The sequence below is a fragment of the Agelaius phoeniceus genome, chromosome 6, assembly GCF_051311805.1.
Source record: "Agelaius phoeniceus isolate bAgePho1 chromosome 6, bAgePho1.hap1, whole genome shotgun sequence".
NCBI lineage: Eukaryota > Metazoa > Chordata > Aves > Passeriformes > Icteridae > Agelaius > Agelaius phoeniceus.
Window position 1 is genome coordinate 12349769 of NC_135270.1, and position 21975 is coordinate 12371743.

General features: G+C 40.4%; 2 protein-coding genes, 1 long non-coding RNA gene and 1 other non-coding gene across 8 annotated transcripts in view; 1 reads left to right on the forward strand and 3 right to left on the reverse strand.

Annotated features, from left to right (window-relative positions):
* The window catches only part of ZNF143 (zinc finger protein 143), a 43408-nt gene extending 39670 nt beyond the window's left edge, over positions 1–3738 (reverse strand). For 2 of the 4 annotated variants that reach the window (XM_077179825.1, XM_054634421.2), the window contains exon 1: positions 3606–3738. The gene's annotated coding sequence lies outside the window, so the exon portion shown is untranslated. The remainder of the gene's footprint in view (positions 1–3605) is intronic. The other 2 variants (XM_054634424.2, XM_054634419.2) reach the window with 1 other exon arrangement.
* A 163-nt stretch (positions 3739–3901) lies between these two features.
* Positions 3902–21424, forward strand: LOC129121825 (uncharacterized). 2 transcript variants are annotated; one of them, XR_013182711.1, is made up of 5 exons: positions 3902–4257; positions 9992–10091; positions 16109–16299; positions 19852–20772; positions 20897–21424. It is a non-coding gene; the product is annotated as an uncharacterized LOC129121825 (long non-coding RNA). The 2 variants fall into 2 exon arrangements; XR_013182710.1 differs by lacking the exon at positions 20897–21424 and having other exon boundaries at positions 16143–16299; positions 19852–19985.
* The window catches only part of IPO7 (importin 7), a 34491-nt gene continuing 17861 nt past the window's right edge, over positions 5346–21975 (reverse strand). The window contains exons 10-25 of the mRNA XM_054634234.2: positions 21404–21503; positions 20295–20371; positions 19846–19962; positions 18972–19061; positions 18300–18465; positions 17399–17559; positions 16436–16564; positions 14746–14812; positions 14542–14667; positions 14153–14250; positions 12672–12767; positions 11764–11984; positions 11453–11658; positions 10881–11087; positions 10410–10526; positions 5346–8150 (exon numbers count right to left, since the gene is read on the reverse strand). Of these exons, the coding sequence (XP_054490209.1) occupies positions 8053–8150; positions 10410–10526; positions 10881–11087; positions 11453–11658; positions 11764–11984; positions 12672–12767; positions 14153–14250; positions 14542–14667; positions 14746–14812; positions 16436–16564; positions 17399–17559; positions 18300–18465; positions 18972–19061; positions 19846–19962; positions 20295–20371; positions 21404–21503 (2076 nt within the window). The 3' untranslated portion in view covers positions 5346–8052. The remainder of the gene's footprint in view (positions 8151–10409; positions 10527–10880; positions 11088–11452; positions 11659–11763; positions 11985–12671; positions 12768–14152; positions 14251–14541; positions 14668–14745; positions 14813–16435; positions 16565–17398; positions 17560–18299; positions 18466–18971; positions 19062–19845; positions 19963–20294; positions 20372–21403; positions 21504–21975) is intronic.
* On the reverse strand, positions 18623–18803 carry LOC129122296 (small nucleolar RNA SNORA23). The gene has a single exon (XR_008534566.2). It is a non-coding gene; the product is annotated as a small nucleolar RNA SNORA23 (small nucleolar RNA).

Genomic DNA, 21975 nt, shown 5'->3' on the forward strand with positions numbered 1-21975 from the left:
ATTTACATCACCAAAACAAATGAATCCTGGCCATGCCCTTTCAAACCCTACAAATCCACTGAGACTGCCAACAAAGAGAGGAATTTTGAGTGGGTAGTTTTGTGTGGCTATGAGTTAATTAGCAATCTGGTAAGTGCATTACAGATGTATCAGCATTAGCCATGACAGTTAATGGCAGTGCTTTAGCACAGGCTTGTATTTCAGGAGCTAAAGGGACAGCCTGCTGGATTGCCAAAGCCAGATTACAAACAGAACTTGAAACACAGTACATTGAAATACATCCTACAAAACTCTGTGCAGCACCACGTTAGCTATGTACGAATACACTTAAAATATGAGCAAACCAACTAACTTGCAAATACAGACCCATCTTCCAATTCTAATCTGTCATCAGAAATCACGTCCAAGAGTATTAAGCATGTAACACAATTTTCTGCTCAAGTGTGTACAGAGGGAAACATTCTGCAGACAGTAAAATACAGACTGAGGTAAGCTTTACATAGTTTTAAGGGTAACTCTGATGTCAACCTTGAAAATTGCAAAACCTGCCAGAACTGTAAATTCCCTTTGAAACTGAAAATTTCATTTATTTAACAAGTGTTATCTTGGTGGAGCAAAGTACAATCCCACTATACAATTAATTAAAAACCAGCCACGTAGGCCAGAACATTTTAGCAGACTAAGTCACGGGAAGCATCTGCTAATTTAGTCCAATTTGGTTTGGAGTAACTGATCAATGAGCCCTGGGGCACAGAGGGGGAGAAGCAAAATCATATTCCCTTCAGTAAATACAACTAAGATGAAGTTACACTGAGGTACAAACAAAACCTCATAAACACCAGAGTGCCGAGATGGGTCCCCAGGCTTCCTTTTCCTCCTGCCTAGCAATGGTGTCCATGGGAAGACACCAGGCGCAGATCGCTCTCTCCAGGCTCAGAACAAGAGCCGCGCACACCTCAAGTTACAGGAATTTGCACTTCAGAGCTGAACTCCTGGGTTCAAGACGAGGATCCATCGGTTCGGATCGTGTGTATCTCAGGGATCCATAAGCTAAGCAGAAACTTTCCTCCCATCTTTTGGGGTCTTTTTTGTTACAAGCCACTGACAAGGAACTGACTACCCAATTCACTCTGTCCTTACCAGGTGCGCTGATCTCCTCGCATAGAGGAGAGAAAAACCCAAGCTGTCCCCAGTTAATGCTGAGCGAAAAGCACTGCTGGTTGGTGAGCTGCAGAGATGTGGCAGCAACACAGGGAAAAAGTCAGCGAGCAGCAAGGCAAGGCTGGCCTGGGTGCTGTGCTGGGAACACACATGGCAGAGGAGGAACAGGAGCCGTCACGGGATGGCCAAGGAAGCAGGCACAAGCCACAATGCAGACAGGAAAAGAGTAACTACGAGAGCACCAAGATGGGCCCCACCCTCCTCATGAATATTTGCATTCTAGCCATTGTAAGGCCTGGAACTGGAAGAATTGCCCTGATTATCTGCGTTTGGAGAAACCTATCCAAATTATTCCAAGCCTTTTGGAAGACAATTCGCCTCACAGGTGCCTGCTAACGACTCCCCCAAACGCAATAGTGCTTCTCAAGGACTCCACCTACGCTGAGCATGTGTTAACGCCAAACTCTTCAGGTGAAGATCACATGCAACAGCAAGGGAAGACCAACATCCCCTAGGGCAAATGAAGCCATCCTGACCACACTAAAGCCGAGGAACCCCCGTCCTTATTATCCCCGTACCCATCCCACAGGGGTAGCTGCAGGGAAACAGCCAGCGCTTGGAGCTGGCCACTGCTCAAACTCCTGGCAAGTCCCTTCTCCTGGACGGCACAGATCAGCACAACGTCCACTGAGCTGAAGCAGCACACAACTGGAGATACTCTAAAGAAAAAACTAATTTACAGCCTAATTTTGGCACCTCTTACCAGGGATTATTCATCACTTGACTATCTGTGCCTGTCTCCTGAGAAAAGCATTAAAAGCTACACAAGAATGAAGACAGAGGGAAGTCAGTGTGACTTCCTACCTCAAGTTCTTTTACACTAATATAAAACAAAATTACTCTTCCTCAGATAGGGTAGTACAAATGAAATACTAATTACAACGAGAATAGTTTAAATAAATTATTAAATCAAGTTGAAATACACTTCTCAAAACTCTTTCAAAATGTTTATTTTTACATCTCATTTAAGCTGCAATCCATCACCAAAGCAATCATCTATTATTTGACCACATATTCCTGAGGTTTCTTTTCTGCAGTGATACAGACAAATCGCTTTTGACACAAACACAGCTTGAAAGCTCAAGGCATTAATGCAATATACAAAGAAAAGAGCCATGAAAACACGCTACACCGTATTCTGCCATTCTAAAGCCGTATGGCAAACGCACAAAGCTAACCATCTATCATCTGTATGTTAAAAACCTGATAGTTAAGCATAATCTAATTTAATTTTTCAGGTACCTAGAAGTTACAACAGAAATATCTGGTATATAGTCTGCAAAGACAGCTGATGGACAATATGTGATGAACACTCTCGATAAAACAAGAAGAAATGTTTGAATGACTGGAAGGCTGCAGTTCCTATGTCACTAGACTAGAAATAAAATTCCTTACAAATACTGATTATCACTCTGCATATGATAGCAAATGCAATTCTCTAATAGTTCAAAATGAAACCTTAAAAAATTTAAAACTTTACAGAGCTGCTCAACCTAGCCTTGTTTTAACAGAAAACTTAAACTTGCACGGGAGTCACGTTATTTTTTCTGGGTGAAAAAGCACCACAAATAAAGTCTTATCAGAAAACAAAATAAAAATCTTTGCGTTATTGCAGGCCATTATTATAGAGGAGCAGCTTCTCTTTATCCCGTTTTATTATAAGTTCTAGAGAAAAAAAAAAAAAAAGATGACGGGAGCAATAGGAAAAAAAAAAAAAAAAGAAAAAAAAAAAGGTTAAGATGCTTTTGCATTGTGGCGAGGTGATGCAGTAGAGCAGCAGGGTTAGAGGAGGCCGGCGGTGCCAGGAGCTTTCCCGTGAGAGCGCGGCCAGGCCGCGCCGCAGCCCCGCGGCTCGGGCGGGCACAGCGGATTCGCCGCTGGAGCCTGCGCGGGCCCGGCCAGGGCTGCTAATGCCGCTCGGCGGCCGACAGCATGGAAATACCACCTTCGGAAAATAATAGCAACAAAAAACCTGTATCTAAAAATAGGGGAAAAAAAAAAAAAACCAAAAAACCAAACAACGGGGAAAAGGCAAAAATTGATGAGCCCCCCCGATTTAGGGACGGCGGGCGGGGGGCCCGGAGCGCCCCGGCCCGCGCACCCCTGGCCCCCCGCCCGTGACGCAGCGCCGAGCGGGCCCGAGGGGGCGGCCCGGGGGACCCCCGCGGCCCGGCGGGCGGGGAGGGGCCGGGCGGGCCCCGCGGAGCGGAGCGGCTTTATCGCCGCGGCACTGCCGCTCGGCTCGGTGCAGCCCGCGCCCCACTGCCCCTGCCCGCCTCCCCGAGCACCGCCGGCGGGCGCGGCGGGCGCGGCGCGGCGGCCCCGTCCGGAGATGGCGGAGGGAGCATAAGGCACACTGGGTAAAAGCACATTTATATACGAACCTCGCCGAGAAATTTTCCAACAATTCCTCCGTCCGACCACCATGCACCAGGACAGGAAACGGCCGCTCGGCGCCGCCCGCCCGCCCGGCACCGCCCCGCGCCCCGCGGGCGGGGCCCGGCAGCTCGGGCTCCGCCGCTCCCATTGGCCGCACCGCGCGCGCCGCCGCCGCCGCCACCCCCCATTGGCCGCCTGCGGGCCGCGCGCTGGTGCCCATTGGCCGCGAGCCCGCGGCCCCGCCCCGCGGCTTCATGGCGACGCGGCTGTGCCGGGCGCGGGGCCGCCGCCATTTTGTGCAGCGGGCAGCCAGGCGCCCGCGCGCCAGCGGGGAGCGGCGCCATTTCCTGCCCTCCCCCGGCGCGCGCCGGCAGCGCCTGAGGCGGCGGGGACGGGCAGGGCACGGTGAGGGCACCGACAGCGGCCCCCGGGCCTCCGGGGAGCGGAGCCGGCACCACCGGGGCCATCCGCTCTCCCCTGGGCCGTGCGCGGGCCCCGCGGGGCCGCACGGCCGGGCCGGGACCAGCGAGCGCTCTGCCCTTCCCCTCCCGGCCTCCTGCCGCGGTATCTCCGGCTGCCATTCCAGCCCCGCTCTGAGGGAGAAGGACGCTGTCCTTAAAGCTGTGCTTGGGAGTGTTATCCTTACGAGATTTTTAGGTATGGAAACGTGTAATAAATAGCCCAAGAGCTCCCAGTGTAAGGCAAGCAAAGGGTGTTACGGGTAATTCCGCAGGTGATTTCTCATAAAACCCCTGTTGTGAAGTTGACGTGAATTGTTCTCATTGATGGGACAGTAAGCCCAGCTCTGATTGATTTAATGCATCTTCCTGAACATGAGAGATGTAAAAAAAAAAAATTACACTTTGCTCCAGAATCATCGTTCGAAATTCTTGCAGTTCAAAATTGTTGCAGTTGTACAAAAAGCCAAAAAATACTTATACCTTAACAGGCCTAATGGCCAACAATTTTTCTTCTTAAACTTACTATTTCCTAATTGTAAATGTTAAGCCAAATACAAGCTGCAGGCATCAGTTTGTTTCGAGGTACAGCAGCAGTGAAATACCCAAGATACAATCCTGTTTCTCATTTGCCAACTCCCCTTAATAGATTATTATAATCTCCGTAAAATACTACAATCTCTGTTTCCCATTCTGAAGTGCTTTAGGTTTACACCATCAACAGTTTGCTATGAAAAGCAGAAATACACAAACCAGTGACACACCATTTAAGATAAAACTATATATTGACTGAAAAGTAACTGATAATCAGCAGCAAGCAAAGCTTTTCCACCTGGCTCATTCTGGCTATGTAGAAGGTTCCACAGAAAAAATAATTAACCCTTAAAACTTACCAGGTATCCATTACTAGGCATCATTAAAATCACCTGCATGTTTATTGGCAGGTAGTCAGTAATTATTCCACTGCAGACTTGACAAATCTTACAGTAACAGTCCTAGGCTATAGGAGATTGGAATAGAGCTTTGTGTTACTATGCCGATACATACTAATAATTCTTTGAAGACAGTGATTTAGAGAAAAAAATATTAACCCAGTATATCAGCATTTTAAAAAACTACCTGGTTTTTATATTTAACACAGTTGAAGAGAATTCTGGTTATGCCTAACATTTGTTTGGAGGAATATTTTGGAAAGGGAAATACAAACCTGACAGCTGTACAACTCGAGCAGGACTGTACTGTAAGGATACAGCTACATTCAAAACACCACACTGAAATAAGTGAAGATAAGGATTTGCTTTAGATGTTTATTAATCCAAGGAGATCTTCCATAATAGAAAAAAACAGAGGCTTTAAATTTCCCAGCTCTTCCTTTAGAGTTGCATTATCCTTGAAAATGGAATGGATAAGTGCAAGTTCTAGGAGGAAGATCAGTTTTTAATTTGACATAATTGTATCACTGAAATTGATATATTGCATCACAAAATGCGCTATCACCACCAACAACAATGCAAAATTGCTTTGCAATTTATATAAATACATTTCTTGGAGCAAAGGAAAGCAAAGTTCTAGATCCATTCTTAAAAAAGATGCTCCTTGCTAGCCAGTCTAGTGACACATAAAAGCACCCTTGAAGTAAGACTGTATTCCTCACACCAAGGTAAAATTCTTCCCTTGACTTGTAAAATAGAATTGTTCCAGAACTGACAACAGCACTAAAATTGGTGATTTTCCCATTTTTTTGTCATCTGCTTTATACATGAAGCCTTCTCACTGCTGCTGTCACATCTTCTGCCACGAGGCCCAAAATGGCTCATCTGTCCTCAAAGCTTCTCATGCATTTTTAGGATGCATGTGAAGGTAAGCAGATGCCCAAGCAGCAGATGTTCAGAAATGATTTGTCAAACTGGGTGTGCCCAAGCAATGCAAGGAGAAGGCATGCTGGAAGCACATCTGTCAGCTTCTTCTACAAAAATAAAACCCTGTCTGGAGCTTCCCTGGGGGCCCGAGCACACCTGGATGTGCCCGTGAGTTACAGTCACAAACCCCCAGTGAGTTCTGCTCTGTGCAGCCCCTAAAGCTGCACAGCAACCATCCCAGGTCTCACACCACCACGAGGATGGATATTCCCATCCCATCCAAGGCTTCTGTAGTCAGGCTTTTCCACCTCAGGGGCTTTGCTTTCCAAGTGTCCCTTTGGTACTGGGCCAGGGCTCCATGTCCCACCTTGTCCCCCAGGTGCAGGGAAGCGTTTGCTGGAGCCAAGCAGAGCCTGGGGCTGGGCAGCTCAGCAGGGAAACCCCAAAGCACCACCAAATCCTGCTACTCTGCTGATGCAAAAAACCACACCACACAGACCAATTTTCTGAAGACTGCATTTTGAGTATCATAATATATATATATGTGCATTTCATTTTTACAGATAAAAACTCAGTTTATTTTTAACCTGTATTTAAATTTTGGAGGCTTACATTAAATTAAGGTAGCTTGTTTAATATCAATTGTAACAGCAGGTGACATTTTTATATAAAAACAGCCTAAAGAAAAAAAAAAAACCAACCCAAACATTTGATTTAAAAGACCTGACACCAATGATCTCAAGGCAAGATCAAACGCCAATGGATTTGCTTTTAGAAAAGAAAAAGGGGGCATTTAAGCCAACCCGTTCACAGCCTCTCCCTGCTGGCTTCTTCATACAGTGGTTTTGATAGTGGTCCCAGAGGGAACTGTATTTTGCCTCTCTAGCTAAAATACTAGTTACTATAGCAACGTTGAAGGAAGAAAATTGTGGCTTCAAAACTGAAAGATTGGCAAAACTTCAAATACACTGTCTGGATCAGGCAGACAACAGCACACACTAATGCTGCAAGTGCAAAAAGAGGGGGAATGAAATGCAGGAGTAGTGCACCTGCCCTACCATGATCTGGAAAAACAATATTCTGCACACCTGGGGAAAAAAATTGCATTTATATACCATAGCCCAGATCAGCCAATGACACTGGTTTTTAATAGATTGCATATGTAGGTGTTTCACCCATACACTTCCATTGACCTTAAGAACTTCACATCTCATTTACCTGCCTTAGAGAGGATAACTTTTCTTTGTGCTTACAGTACATATTTGTTCAATTTTCTAGCTTGTACAGTGAGATCTTTAAAAAAAACAAAGGACACGGAGGGTGTTGCTATTTTTTCTTTAGCAGCAATGAAATATCACTAACCCCTTTTTACATATCCGAATTCAAGTCACAACCAGAGGTGACTGCACCACAAAGTCACCAGGTACAAAACTGCTAGTTCATTTTAAATTAATAACTTGAAATTATTTTCCCCAATACATCCCTTTTTTTTTTTATTTTTATAAACAGCAAACATTTTGCTATTTTTGTACATAGGCTAGCAGGCTTGTTTCAATATGAAAGTGCTAATTCATTTACAGATTTATCAGTTATGTAGTGCTACATTAAGTGTCCAATATTCTACATATGAACAATCTTGATAAATGGAAATGATGAAGATTAAGTAAGGCTATCTGATTACCTTATCTTATTTACATTAAAAGAATAGACACCCAGTGGTAGGGATAAAAGGGAAAGAAACTGGGCAAATACTCATACTGCCACAGGTGTAAAAATTAAGTCTGCCTTCTAGCTTGTACTGTAAATGAGACATTTTAAATAGTCCTGCAGCCCATGTCTAGTTTTTTTTCCTCAGAAAAAGAAAAGCTGCCTTCACGACATCCCCTCTTGATTTCCGATCTCCAACGTGTGTCATTTGAAGCTTTAAATTCAGATTCTTCCTATCTTCAAAAAAACCTCTGGTTTGCTTTCCAGTATCAGGTTGAATGATCAGGTCCCACTTCTGGGGCTTTGTCCAATCTATTTATAAATTAGTTTAGAGTGAGTTGTAGATAACATGAACCAGTTCTGGAACCACTATTGGGAGGAACACAAGCTCTTCACTACAATCACACAGTAGCAGGAAAAGTGATAATTCAATTCATTCCTGGGGCAGGGCCTCCAAAATTAAATGAAGTTGGCACAACTGGAGCATTGAATTTGTATCCTCCATGCTTTTCGATCATTTTGGATTCTAAAACAAAACAAAAAAACAGAAGGAAGAAGTTTTAGTGTGTGTAGGGGGGAAGACAGACCAAGATTCCATGACTGACCACTCTGAGTCTCTCAGAGATACAGGTTTAACCTGGGGTTACCCAACCAAGCAATCAGCACCCACAAGTGGGCACATGCCAGGCCCCACAGAACAGATGGGCTGACTATTTACTTATTTTAACTTCTCTGTGTTGTTACCACCATGCTTTCATGAATTTGTACTTTAAAAAGCCCACACTTTAGCTTCTGGACATGACTGTACTTTAGAAACAGAAAGAATACTGCACTTTTAAACTTGGTAACAGGCACACAATTCTTTCTGCTTAACATCAACAGACTTTGCAGTCTAATCAGTAACAGAGAACATGTGCAAAAAAGCAGTACACAGATTATTGGGTAAATTTTTGGTGTTCCTATCTCACTTCAACAATATAAGCAGAAACCACCACTGAAGCACCAGAAAAAGCCTTTTTCCACATGCTGCTACCCAAGCAGGTAATTTGGACTGTAGGTTACTAGACCACAAAACATAATTCTGAGAGAAAACTACCAAGTTGATCACTTTTCATTTTCAACCAGAACTTAGATCTTTAGACATCTGAGGTGCACATATCCATCACTGTAACTACCAGTGATTGTTAAGGTGTCTGGTTTTACCATCCTTCAAACACTGCTGTAGGACAGGGATTACTGTAAACCGCTTTTTACAAGCTCTAATACACGGACAACTGAAAATCAGGTTGGTAATTTAGGTTCTACCTTTACTACAATCTAGATAATACAAAAGGTGGCTTGTATTATTCCCAGGCCAAGATAACAACAACTTATTAATGTCTTATATTGGTCTCAGCTTTTTCCTAAATCGAAACAGTTGCAATCTCTCTGGGAATGCAGGTCAGATCATATTATCTGGCAAATGTGCATTTTGGCTCTGTTTCTTTCAAAACAAGCACCAAGATGTTGCCATGGCTAATGGAGCATGGGAGGAGAATCCCTCACAGCTCCACAGAAGACAAATCTCTCAGCATATGGCAATTCTTCTAAGCTATATTAATATAAGGGAGAACTGTATTTCAAATCCTTTTAACAGGATGTCCCCATGTGTGGTAAGTAGCCTAAATGTAGTATCAGTGTTCTGTGATAGTAGGCAAGAATTTCCCAGAGGGATCTGGTTGCTTAAGTTAAACTTTACAACTTCTCTGAAAAAACAGTACAAAAACCACAAACAAACACACACCTCAAACTCTTTTGTCTCCATAAAATGCAGTAGTATAAAATTACGTCAACAAATGTCTACTGCTTGATAGGAGTGACAGTGCAACTGTATTTTATAATCATTAAAACTGGATCATTCTGGACCCAAACAAGCTTTGTGAGGTGATTTAGGCTGTTCTCTCATAAAAAGCACTTATTAAATGTGTATTCTTGCTACCAATATTTTCACTGAAAAAATCTATGAATTTCTGTTTTGAAACATCTGTAGCAACTGCTAACTAAGACAGGTGATATGAGGCTGGTATATTCTTCCTACCAATATTTTTATTGAAAAATTTATAAATTTCTGTTTTGAAACATCTGTAGCAACTGCTGCTCACTAAGACACAGGATATGAGGCTGGACTGATCCCTCAACATGCAGTCTTGACTTAAGAGTGTTATATATATTGGCTTATGCTCCAAAGTGAAAACCTAGGAAAAAAGACAAAAAATATAAACTGAATAAAGACTCAAAAATCTGTACTATATGTAATATTTAATAGGCTTAATGATGTGGCTTTATAGATGGTACTACTTCCATAATTTAGTATTCTCCTACCCACAGAATCCTTGTCTATCCCAGCTGGACTATGTGACATCTCAGGAAATCATTCATCAGCCACTTGATGTGTTTGTTAACATACCTGGAGTTCAACTATCTTCAGGTAATCAAATAAATTATTTTCAAATCTAAGAAATGAGGACAAATATGCTTTTCTTTCCTTGACTACCTCCCCAGGTGTTTCTAGCACTCCTCTCACCTGTGGTATTGCCACTCAGTTTGTGCATGGAGGCTGGCAATTCTAAGAGCTTTCTAACAACCCTGTTCTGATGGAGCCATTGTCAGGCTTGAATGAAAGGCCTGTTCTGTGCTGTGCTCCTTGAGCACATCATCACCATCATCCTCACTGTGTTTGCATGCTCCTTGAGCCCCCCGGGCAGGGCAGGGCCCAGGAGGCAGGGCTGTAGGAAGGTGTGAGTACCGTGTGCTGCCCGCCGCTGGTCCGCCAGGGTGGCGATGTCCTGCAGCTGCTTCCTCTGCTCCTCGCTCAGGCCCTGTGTCAAAGCCTGGTACCACACAGGGTTACGGTTCTGAATTGCTGCAGCAGAGACAAAACATAAGCAAAAGGAAAGGGCTGATCAAAATGTTCTAGAACTCAAACCTTACTCACTCACTGCCATTTTAATCAGAGTAATATTCTGTTATGTTACATAATTCAAGACACTTAAACACTAGGACAGCTTCTGACCTCTTCCCTACCACTATAAATTCATTCAAGCAATCCCCTCTGCTAGAGAAGTTTAACAATGGCATCTCCTTTCCAAAGAAAGAAATGGTTCAAGCCCATATTGGAAAGCCTGTTTGGAAGTTTTGAACAGGTTCTAGTTAACAACAGTGTACACTAAAGCTGAAACGTAACTTGTTGGCCAGGAAAAAAAATACAGTTACTTACTCTGAAAAATTGTTTTAAATATTTGATATTCATCAACAGGGTTATCTTCATCATCAATAATTGTGGAATAACCTTCCAAAGCAGTCTCTTCAGCATCATCTTCTTCCCAGTCTTCATCATCTCCATCTTCACCTGCCTGTTTTGCTAGAATTTCAAGATATTCTTGACCATCTTCATCAATGTCATCTTCATCACTCCCCAGTTCATCTGAATTAATTATAAACAAACAAAAGTTTATCTTGAAAATGTCAAGAACAATTCTTTACAAAGTGGCTAATTAGGTAAAACAGGCAGTGGAAGTGGTAACAATACTGTGCAGGCTGGAAAGGGGGGAGCTCTTCTAACTCTGCCCTGGAAGAAGTCAGTTTTTAAGAGAGTGGAAAGTAATATATACTTTGCACTACATATACTATACAGATTTACTTAAAAGTTGTCAAGAGATGTTCAGTGTTCTACTGCAGTGCTTCATTTTTGGAATTAGGATACTCAGAATAATTTCACAAAGGAACTCATTATCTCCATCAGAAAAAAATGAAACATCCAAAATAACATCAAAGGTTCCATCTCCATACCTGTTTCCTCATCTTCTTCAGCTTCATCATCATCATCACTGTCATTTTCATGCTCTGCATGACAGGCATATGCTCTTTTCAATCCATTAAATAAAAGGATAAAAGCTGGCAGGATCTGCCCAGCAACTTGATTTAAAACCTGTGGTATTTGCTCCAGATTAATAAGAGCACACAAGCCAAGGACACACATCTTTCTGTCATGGAGTCTACAAAACAGAAGAGTAGCAGAGTTGCAAGTTTTGTCATGATTTCCAAGCAGCTCATAGATAGGTGTATCACAGAGAATCATCTCCAGAAGTACAAACACTTACCCCAGGAAACAGTCCACATCATTAAGCCACTGAGTTATGAAGTGATTGGTGACAGGCTCCACGTTATTGGGGAAACGAAGATTTTCCAATGTGTTTAATAGTAAATGAGGATTGTAATACAAAGCAGCTATGGCAACCTGGAGGCACATGGTTCGCAGCTCACTGGTTTTCACTTCTCTGGTCAGTCTCTCCAAGGCAGCTTCCACAAACGAGGGTATGCACTGGACAGTGAGAACATTCACACTCAGTGATCAAAAATAAAACTTGTCGTTCTGTACTTCAACAGTGTGGCACATAAACACAGATGGCATAAAATTGAGTCATTTTTAACTGCCAGCAGAAGCCAGATACAAAGATGAAATGAAAATGTGAAAATATTTAATCACATGGATTTTGTGACATCCTGCACAGCAAATGTAACTTCTGGTTCTATAATCTTGTGTATTAAAATTGGAAAATATAGAAAGTCCAGAGAAATCAACTTATTAATCTCTCAAATTCCAACTGCCATATGTACATAATGAAGTCCCTGGTCCCTCTATTATATTGATTTGGATTCTAGGAACTTCATTTCCATTCTTCATTATTTCAAAGCTATGAGGTTGACAGAATAATTTTCATTAAATATTCACTAGAATTAACTTAGAATGCAATTAATTGACTTTTTAGAACCAAGATTCCTCGGGTGGCACTCTTCCAGACTCATAAAAACGCCAGTTTTGCAGTGTCCTAAATTCTGAGACAAAGCATGCAGGAACTCTCTGCAGTGCTGTCAGTAACACTGACAGGATTATCAGTTGCACCACATGAAGTGCTCAGAACAAAACTCATCTTAATACATAATCAATTCACACTACACAATAAATATTTTAAAAGTATTAGTTTTAGCAATCAAAGTCATTACCAACCTGATCAATGCCACGCCCTTTACACTGAAGAATAATTACTTCTAACAGCTTTGCTGCATGACATTCTGCATCCTCTCCAGCAACTCCTGTAAGGACCTGAAACACAGCCATTACTGGTGGTGTATCCCCTCAAGGAGTATTCTCTATACACTCCTTTGCTTTGAAAAGCTGGTATGAATTTACCCCCTCTAACAATGCCAGCATTAACAGCCATCAGTGAAGCAGCCAGATCTACAGCAATGGCTCACTGTGACAACCAGGGACTGGAAACTGCTGGAATTGGGCAAAACCAACCAAATGCACAAATATTCAAGAACTCTATGGATGCCGAGCCTACCACAGTTACAGTAAAAGAATCAGCTGCCATTTTGTCAAGGATTATTTCCATAAATGAAAGAAAAACTTTACTGATCCATCAATGTACTGAATTTTGTAAAAGTTTTATTTACAAAAATGGGCTATCCAGTGGAAGACCATGCAACACCTAAAACCTGTGTTAAAAATTCACTGTGCTCAGCTAACACCAATCACTAAGTAGTCATGACAGGCTAATTTTATATGTAAGATTCCAAGAAATTACAAACATCCTAATTGGCCTGGTTGCAACTTGTTTTCAAACAAAGGCTGGCAAGAGTTATTCACTAGTATTTATAAAATACTAAAATAGTTATTCACTGTAATGTTTAAACATCTTCAAAAGAATTACTCAGGAAATACCATGGGCAACACAGCTGACAGGTCACCAAAGCTCTTACATAGACATCACACCCCATATCCAGGAGTGGAAATCTGAAATCCCCACATATTACTATTAGAGATGGTAAAGCATTAACACTGATCTTATAAAAAAGTATTCCTATCCTCATATGGTGCTAACACTCTGGAAAGCTGTATATTCTAGAATTTGACTGCACAAAGAAAGCCCAGTAATACAAATTAGAATACAGAAACCCTGCCCAAAAGTGTCTGACTGAGTCAGACCAACTGCATTCTACCCCCAGCTTTCACCACTGATGGGGCACGAACTTGGGAAAACAACTTCCTATTCCTGTCCCTTTACCTTTTATCCCTACACACTTCTTCAGCTAATAGGTGTCAGACCTTCAGCACACATGCAGCACATGTATCCTGGCCATGGTGAGGCTACAAATCCCAGATGGAAGAATCCACCTACCTTTTGCAATCTGTCTTGCATGCCCATATGCACTAAGTGTATTGTACCAAACCTGCTTTGTTTATTCTGCTTTCCTTGTGTAGGATTTCTTTTTCCCTTCTGCCAAAAGCATGTATCTGAAATTTTGATGCAACCTCTTTAAATTTCTCTGCAATAACTTAGTAATTTCAGGAATCTTAGAGGATGTTAGATAGCAAAATGCTTTAAAGAGCAGAAGTCAAAAGCTGCTGTGGGAAAAACTACCCAGTTTAACATGGTTATTTCTTCAGAGATGGCAGGTTTTGTTACCACACAGGAATCTACTCACCTTCTTGCACATACTGTAGATCATTTCAAGATATTTTGTGTCTGACAGAAGTGTATCTGTATCAACAGTCACATAATTATGCAAGAGAGGCATCATATCTGTATTAAAAAGGATGATCACAGTTAGGTATCATCTGTGTGCTATTAAAATCAGGTTGAAATCTGTGTATTAATAATGACAGTTCTTGCTTAATGCTTGCCAAGGTAAGCCTGCAAATCATAGGTGCCTTAGCAAAACAAGTCTGGTAGCAGCAACAGCAAAATAAAAATATTTCAAGTGTAACCTCACTTGAGTGTTTTCCTAAGATTTCAGTCATGATGCAATTCATTGTATGGCTGAAATGGCATCCATGAAACCCTCTGGCTCCCTGATTTATTTATATTACTTACCAGTAAAATAATCAAAACCATCCTGCGTGAAGACTTCAAACACAAGAGGAAGCAGCTGCCACATTTGTGCAGAAACCTGTTGGCAGGTCAGACTATGAGCCAAGGAAAAGATCTCCTCGTAGAACTCTAAAACAAACAGAATCTAGGTAAATAGCATGCCAATGCCATGCACTTCTAAAAGTAAGCCAGCAGAAGTACAGATACCTAATACATGCTGCTGCAAAACTGTTCCAATTACTTGCAAACAGATCCCTTCCAGCTGCTGGGTAATCTGAAAAATAAAATAAAATCAAAAAGAACAGGTAATGGTTATTTTCAATACTTTGGAGTTGAAATGAACCACATTTTAAAATTTGTCAAAGCAGCTTCTATATATACAATATAGTTTTTAAGAACTATTAGAAATGCCTCACATTTTAGAGCACTAAATGTGTAACAGCACAGCTCAGCTGTGCTCAGCACTCAGCTAAGGATTTGCAAGATAGCTTTCAATATAAGGTGGTTTTTGAGTACTGGAAGAATCTCATTATAGAAAATCCTTTAAAAAGGAAAGCCTGACTAACCCTCTGCACCAGCTCAGTCCCATTAAAACACTGTAAGCAAATTATATATATATATATATATATATATATATATATATATATAAAAGGAGTAAACAATTGAAATCACAGGAGGTATTTCCTATCTCAGAAAAGAAATTAAACAAAAAAAAAAACCTCCAAAAAAAATCCTAAATACCAAACCACTTCCCAAACCTAGCTTAGGATGTTCATGGTATGGAGAGCACCAGTGTAAATGCTGGTCCTACAGATTCAGTCATTGTTCCCAATTAGTATATATTAGTCCATGGAATAGCTAACAACACAGTCATTAACCTGTTGAGGGCACTCACCTTGCACAGGGACAAGTAAAGGCTGAGTTTCTGGTTTTAGCTATGCAGAACAGGATTTGAACCTAACCTGCTAAATACCTTATCTCTTGGAACACTGGTCATCCTCTGGGAGATGTCTCTAAATACAAATGTTTACTGGTCAACATTTTCAAACTGAGCTACTCAGGACTAGCATATCATTACACAGACTGTTAATTTAGAAGGCAAGGATTTGATGACAAAAACAAGTACAAGCAGCTCTAGCAACTGAGCTGGTCCTTGGTGTGGCAGCACTGAATTCTTGGGAATTCCCTTGGGAATTTGATGCTGCTTCGTTTGTAAAGCCTTCAGATCTGTACAGCTTATTACTGAACTTTTTAGCCATTAAAAAACTATAATGTATTTATTAAAAGCCTGTAGCTGACTTTGTCAAGAAAGATTTTAATCAGAAGTAGCATCTTTTGAACTGGCTGTACTCTGGACAGAAGTGATTCCATTCAGTATACCAAAACCAAATGACAGAAGTTTTAATCCCAGAGGGAAATTCTCCAGGGCAGATGAGGCAGGTAAAATCCCCATATCCGAGCACAGCCACAAGAGCTGTATTTACCCACATTGATTCTGTCCCAGAGAGCAAACCCAGTCAGCAGAGTCAATGTTTGCAGCTATGTGAAGCTTTATGTGTTTTGTTTGAAGGGCAGACCTCATCAAATCTGATGTGTGTTCCCAGCTGAGCTGACAGAGCTCCACCTGCTACAGACACATTGCTTCTACTGGTTGAACAAGAAGCTGGATTCTTATGGCAAATACTGTGGCAACATTTATGCTCTATTACTGCATGTGTTGCATTAGAAAAGTGACCCACTCTGTCACAACTTGGCTGCATGGTAAGTACTTCACTATTTTCTGTTTTAACATCTTTTTGGCCAAAAGGACAGCTTTTCATGTAACAATGCTAGGACTATAAAGGACTTACAGTGTTCTTACACCATAGATATCAGCTGTAAAGTAATTTTTACTTACTTCCTTGTGATCTTCAACTACACTGAGAAGTGTATCGATAGTATTCAAGATTCCCATGGCTGTCACTGCTTTGTCATCACTGCCCTCTTCATCTGGACCAGTCTGGATTACCTGGTTAAATGTCATTGCCTGCACGTAATAGCAGAACAACCCATAAATATGTCATTAAATTTGAAAGTCTGGCACTCTACACAATTTCAGAAGGACTTCTGCTGAGAAAATGTGTACAAATAATAGAAGGTGACTGCTCTGCTCCAGAATTTCTTCTCAGGATAATAAAATTTGGATGTTAAACCACTGGAGCTGTCTTTACCCTTTATCTACTCCTGAATAAAAATATGTAAATGACATTATGTCCCATGCAAAAGAATACATTTTCCCTTGGTAAGTTCTTCTAACACAAGGTTTCCTCAGTAGCTGAACTAGACTGGAACACTTGGCAGGCATTCCCAGAGAGGACACACTAACAATTCCATTTTAACTCCAAGGCCTTTAATAGGGAAGCACTGAGCTGACCTCTGCTTTTGCAACCACTAATACAATTTGCTAGATATGTCCATTCAGGCTCTGAATTTCTCCAGCAGATTCAACTCTATTTTCACACCAAACTTTTAATTTAAAATTTACTCTTTAATTTAATATTTTAAAACAGACAACCTAAGTGACATGTTAGAGACTACTACCTAAAATGTGCTACCAATTCCATTATTACCACTATCAGAAGAAAATATGCAAAGATTTCACAAACATTTCTAGAATTGTTCTTAGAGAAATTTCTACTCAGTCTAAGTTATGAAGCCACTTCTGATGAAACACTGTCTAAATGTAGAAGAAAATTACTTGTATCAATGCACTTAGACTGGAGTAACAATAGCTATTAATTGATGGTCATACTCAACTATCAATTTTAAATATCAATCTTGCCCATATTAAAGATCTCCCCAAGCCACTGTAAAGTCTCACCAAGTGCTGTGTCATTTCTACTGCAATTGGGGTAACTTCTTCACTATATTCACAGATCATCTTCTGAATCACATTAGTAAGATCATCATTTTCAGTCTCTCTTATAATATGAAGCAAAGCTTGCATTACAGGTCTAATGAAGGGAGTAATATATTCTTTAGCTGTAAAACAGGTGGAATGTTTGAGTTAACATTCTTAGAAAACCACAGATCAGTTTAAGAACCTACATTTCAAATAACTTTATTTACTGCTTCAGCATTAACACACCAAAACCATGAGTAGAATAAATCATTATAGCAATACTACCATTCAGAACAAATTTTAATAATATGTAACAAGAGGATTGAAATTTAAGTATGAGAACCAGAGCACTGTGGTATGAATTAATAAAATGCAAGATTACTGATCAATGCAAATGTTAATTGAATGGGAATGGGTACATGTACACCTTTGTCAAATTACCTTAAGTATTACATATATAGTTTATGTTTGCTTTGTGGCTTTTATGCCAGCTTCAGGAATACTAAGCCAAGTAAAACCTGCCTGGACCAGGATAGTTGTTTTTTTTCTTTAAATTTTAACATGAATGAATATATGCCAAGACAGATATTGCTACTGTATTTCTGATTCAATTATTAGGTGCTATAAAACTGGATTTACTGTACCATGAAGCTCTTGCTTAACACGTCTTAATAATCATAATGTCTTATAATGTTAAAATGCAATTTATTTAAAAAAACTTAACTTTTCTAGCTGAAAAATTAGAGTAAATGATTCTAAGTTACAATTGCAAGAGGGAAATTAACATCAGGGCAGAAGAGAACAAGTCTGCCTGAACATCACAAAGTTAACAGCTATTCCATTAAAGCTTGCTGTAGCTGTATCAAGAAAAGGCTCCTACCTTTCTCTTGATTACTGATGAGAACTTGAAGAGCTATTGCAGCTTCCACTTTCACAGGCATTTCCCTATCATCTATCAGACACCTTCTCGTGAGTTCTAAGGCTGTCTGGAGATTCTGGTCACTTTTAAATTTGACTTCACAGAAATAATGAAGAACCCAGCAAGCCTGGAAAAAAAAAAAAAACAGACATGGAAAAAATTTGTGTTTGCAAAAGCCACAAAGAGGATTACCAACTGTTTGTATACCCATAACCGACACAAATCGTTGAATCTGAGGTGCAACTCCTGATGAATAAAGATACTCTAAGACTTGTCAGTGATGAAGATGTCTGAGAGTGTGGAGGCTGGTCAGTGGGAGGCTGTCTTGCAGACATCACTAAACCAGTACTATGATCTCAGGTTCATCTTTGGCCACAGGTTTTGTGTGAGCAGTACAGTCTATGTGCAAAACACACACAGACCCTACCACCAGACACAGATGGGAAACTGTGCACACAGCGCTGCAGCCATTCCAAAACTACACAGGGGCTATCTGTAATCACATGGAGAAACTAGTACCCATCCCTGGAAAAGGTGCAGAAAGGAGAACATCTCTGAGAGGGAAGAAGTTGCAGATTTCTGAATTCTTCAGTTGGAACAAGTGATCTCGCAGTAAATACCACACTTTCTTACCCGAGCTCTCATGTAACCCAGCTCACTGCTGAAGAGAGGGAACACATGATTCTGCAACATATATTCCATTTGATCCTTATAGATCTTTTTCTGTCAAAACATGAAGGGAAGCACATCAGTTTAAAACTTCATATAAAAATGTATTTCTATCCCAGTAAAAAAAGTCACACATGATAAAGTGTAAAGAGTGTAACAAACCCTCAGACTTTTCACTTATCCCTTTTTTAAAGTCAATTATGCAATCATGATCTCCTATATTAGTAATTAAACTTGGATCCTACATGGATTTTTAAAATTTTCAGTCATAATAGTGACACCTTTCTCCCCAGCCATTTTTTGACGCCAAAAGACACCTTTCTGTTGGCAGCACATTGGCACCAAAAGTAAAAGTGGTCAGGGAAACTGCTTAGATCTGTGGTCCAAAAACAAGTCTATGCCATGCATCTATTTTCCTACTATTTTAACTGAGCAACATCTCAAATTTCATTTTATTTCCTCTCTTCTAGATACAAAAACCAGTCCATTAAATAAACAGCCTCTCACTGGATGCACGTTTTTCCTTTCTTCCACAAAAAAGGGAATGTAATTAAGTGAAGCACAGAAATGGTGTAGTAATTCTCACCAGAAGCACAGAACTTAAAGGAACTTAATAACTGAACTTGAACATGACCTATAAAACTTTGGTAATTAAGTAATTAAGCTGACATTAAACCCAAAACAATTAAGTTGAACAGTTTAAAAAAAACTGGCAGCAATTCAGAAACTTGCGAACACAGAGCTATTTGCATTTCTTCTAAGGCACTATGTGTTAGAGACAGCATAGGAGGGGCAAAAAAAAAAGGATGAAAAGAACCACTGGATTTGTTCTGCTTACTTTTAGGAGAATTTCAGCCAAAGAACCAATCATATGTAAAGCACCATCCTTCTTGCGAGGATCAGCATTTGGCTCCGTAAGGATTTGATAACAAAAGCCCATTGTCTTCTGCAGGACCTAGATTACATGTAAGGTCAGTCAAAGGATTCCAGTCAATCACCCCAGGTACCATTCTCTGTGCTCTGAAATGCTACAATATGTAATAAATAGCCTGCTCCAAGTCTGGAATGTGGGCAATGTTTTAGGTCTTTGTTATAAACACACAATATTCTGTCAAGAATGGGTCCTAGGGGAATTTGCAAATACAAAAAACCATAAATAGACCAGTGTAAAATAAATTTGGAATTTCAAATATGAGAGCAGAAAAGTAAAAATTTTATTAATAGCCCTTTCAGCAAATAAACTGAATTTAGCTGGTGGTATTTCAGTATAATCCTTGAACAACTTACCTCTTTCCTTTTACTACACGATGTAAACAATAATGTCTGAGCAGCAGTTGTTGGAGAAATGAAGTCTTCAAATACATCTGTTAAATAACATTGTAACAGTTTTAAATACCAGTCCTTTACTACAGTTCATGATCCTAATGTATTTAATATGAAAAAAAAGAGCAGCCTTCAGGTGTGGTTAATCATGCTTTCTTGCTAGAGATATTCCAAGACTAAAGAGTAGCAGGTGGTTGGATACATATGTTTCATGTTTTTCATGATGACTGCCTCTACATGTCTAATTTGAAGTTCTGTGTCTCTTATTTTTAAGATAAATCTTTTTCAACAGTAGAAGCAGACAAAACAGTCAAGTTTTGACATGGATGTTATTTGCTCTACAGGCCAGCACACAGAATTAATTGGGTTAAAAAATGCTGTTTCTCATTTCTCTGCAGAAGAGGATTATCAGAGCCTTGTGCAATACCTGTAGTGTTTACAGGTATGCTCTGACCTGAGGGATAAAAACTCCCAAACCCCTCAAGATTCCTTGTTCTAAACATAAACATTCCTAGTGAAGGGAAGAAATTGTTCAGGGAGTCTGAAGTATTTTTGTTTGTTCCCAGCCTCAGAGGACTGCACAGACTAAGAGTAAACCCCAACATAAAGTAGCAGAGCACAGGAGATGAAATGGGACAAGTCTGGAATGCCAGGCTTACTCCATAATGTGTCATTTACTACTGGGGTAAATCTGCTCTGAACTGTGCCATGGGTGAAATTCCGTAAGAAATCCAGGGCCTGAAATATTAGCTGTTTATGGCATAACCTTTAAATGACATTAAATTTATGCAGTTGTTGCTAGCAAGACCAGGACTGTTTGACTTGCAAAAACTTTGTAACTGTAAATGAAATACTTTCACAAATGCACAAACTCCTGTGCCACTGCTGACTGCTGTATCCTCTCTACTTTCCACCAATATGTCCAACTTCTATTTGGTTAATATACTGTGTTTCTCTCTTTTTTCTTTTTTTTTTTTTAAGATTAAATCCACCTGTTTTCACAAAAACACCCCATAAAATCCCATCCTTTGCGTGAAATAATTTTTTAACATGAGTAGATTTCAAAGGCTCACCAAATTTCATGCGGATATATTCATATGGATCTTCTTGCCAAAGCTCTTCATCAGCATCTGTATAGCACATCAATGGGAAAATAACATCTTGGATGATTCCCTGGGATAGAAAGAGATTGAAAGCAGGTTAGCACTACTAAATCAATCTCTGTATTCTGTCCTGTATTTTATAGATTTTCTCCATCCTGTCGGTAACATTCTAAAACTATTTGGATTTAGAGTGGATTTATGTGGCACTTTACAAAGAAGCACATCTTTTGTGTTTAGGCAGAGTTACAATACAACACAAGATACTAGATTGGCTTTGGATAATGGAATGTGGAAATGATTTAATGCCATAAATTCAGCAGCTAACACCATCTCCAAATAGGCTGTGTTAGACTGTAATCTTCAATAAATTAAAGCACAAAGGAGAGACAGCAATAAATTAGTGGCTTTGCTCATGTTTCAAGGTAACCTTCATTAAACTGGCTTAAACTCTTTCCACCAGCAATTTATAAGAGAAGTGCCTAAAATGTGAATTGTAGCAAGGCTGGAAACACTCTACAGTAGACTGACTAATGTACTCCTGA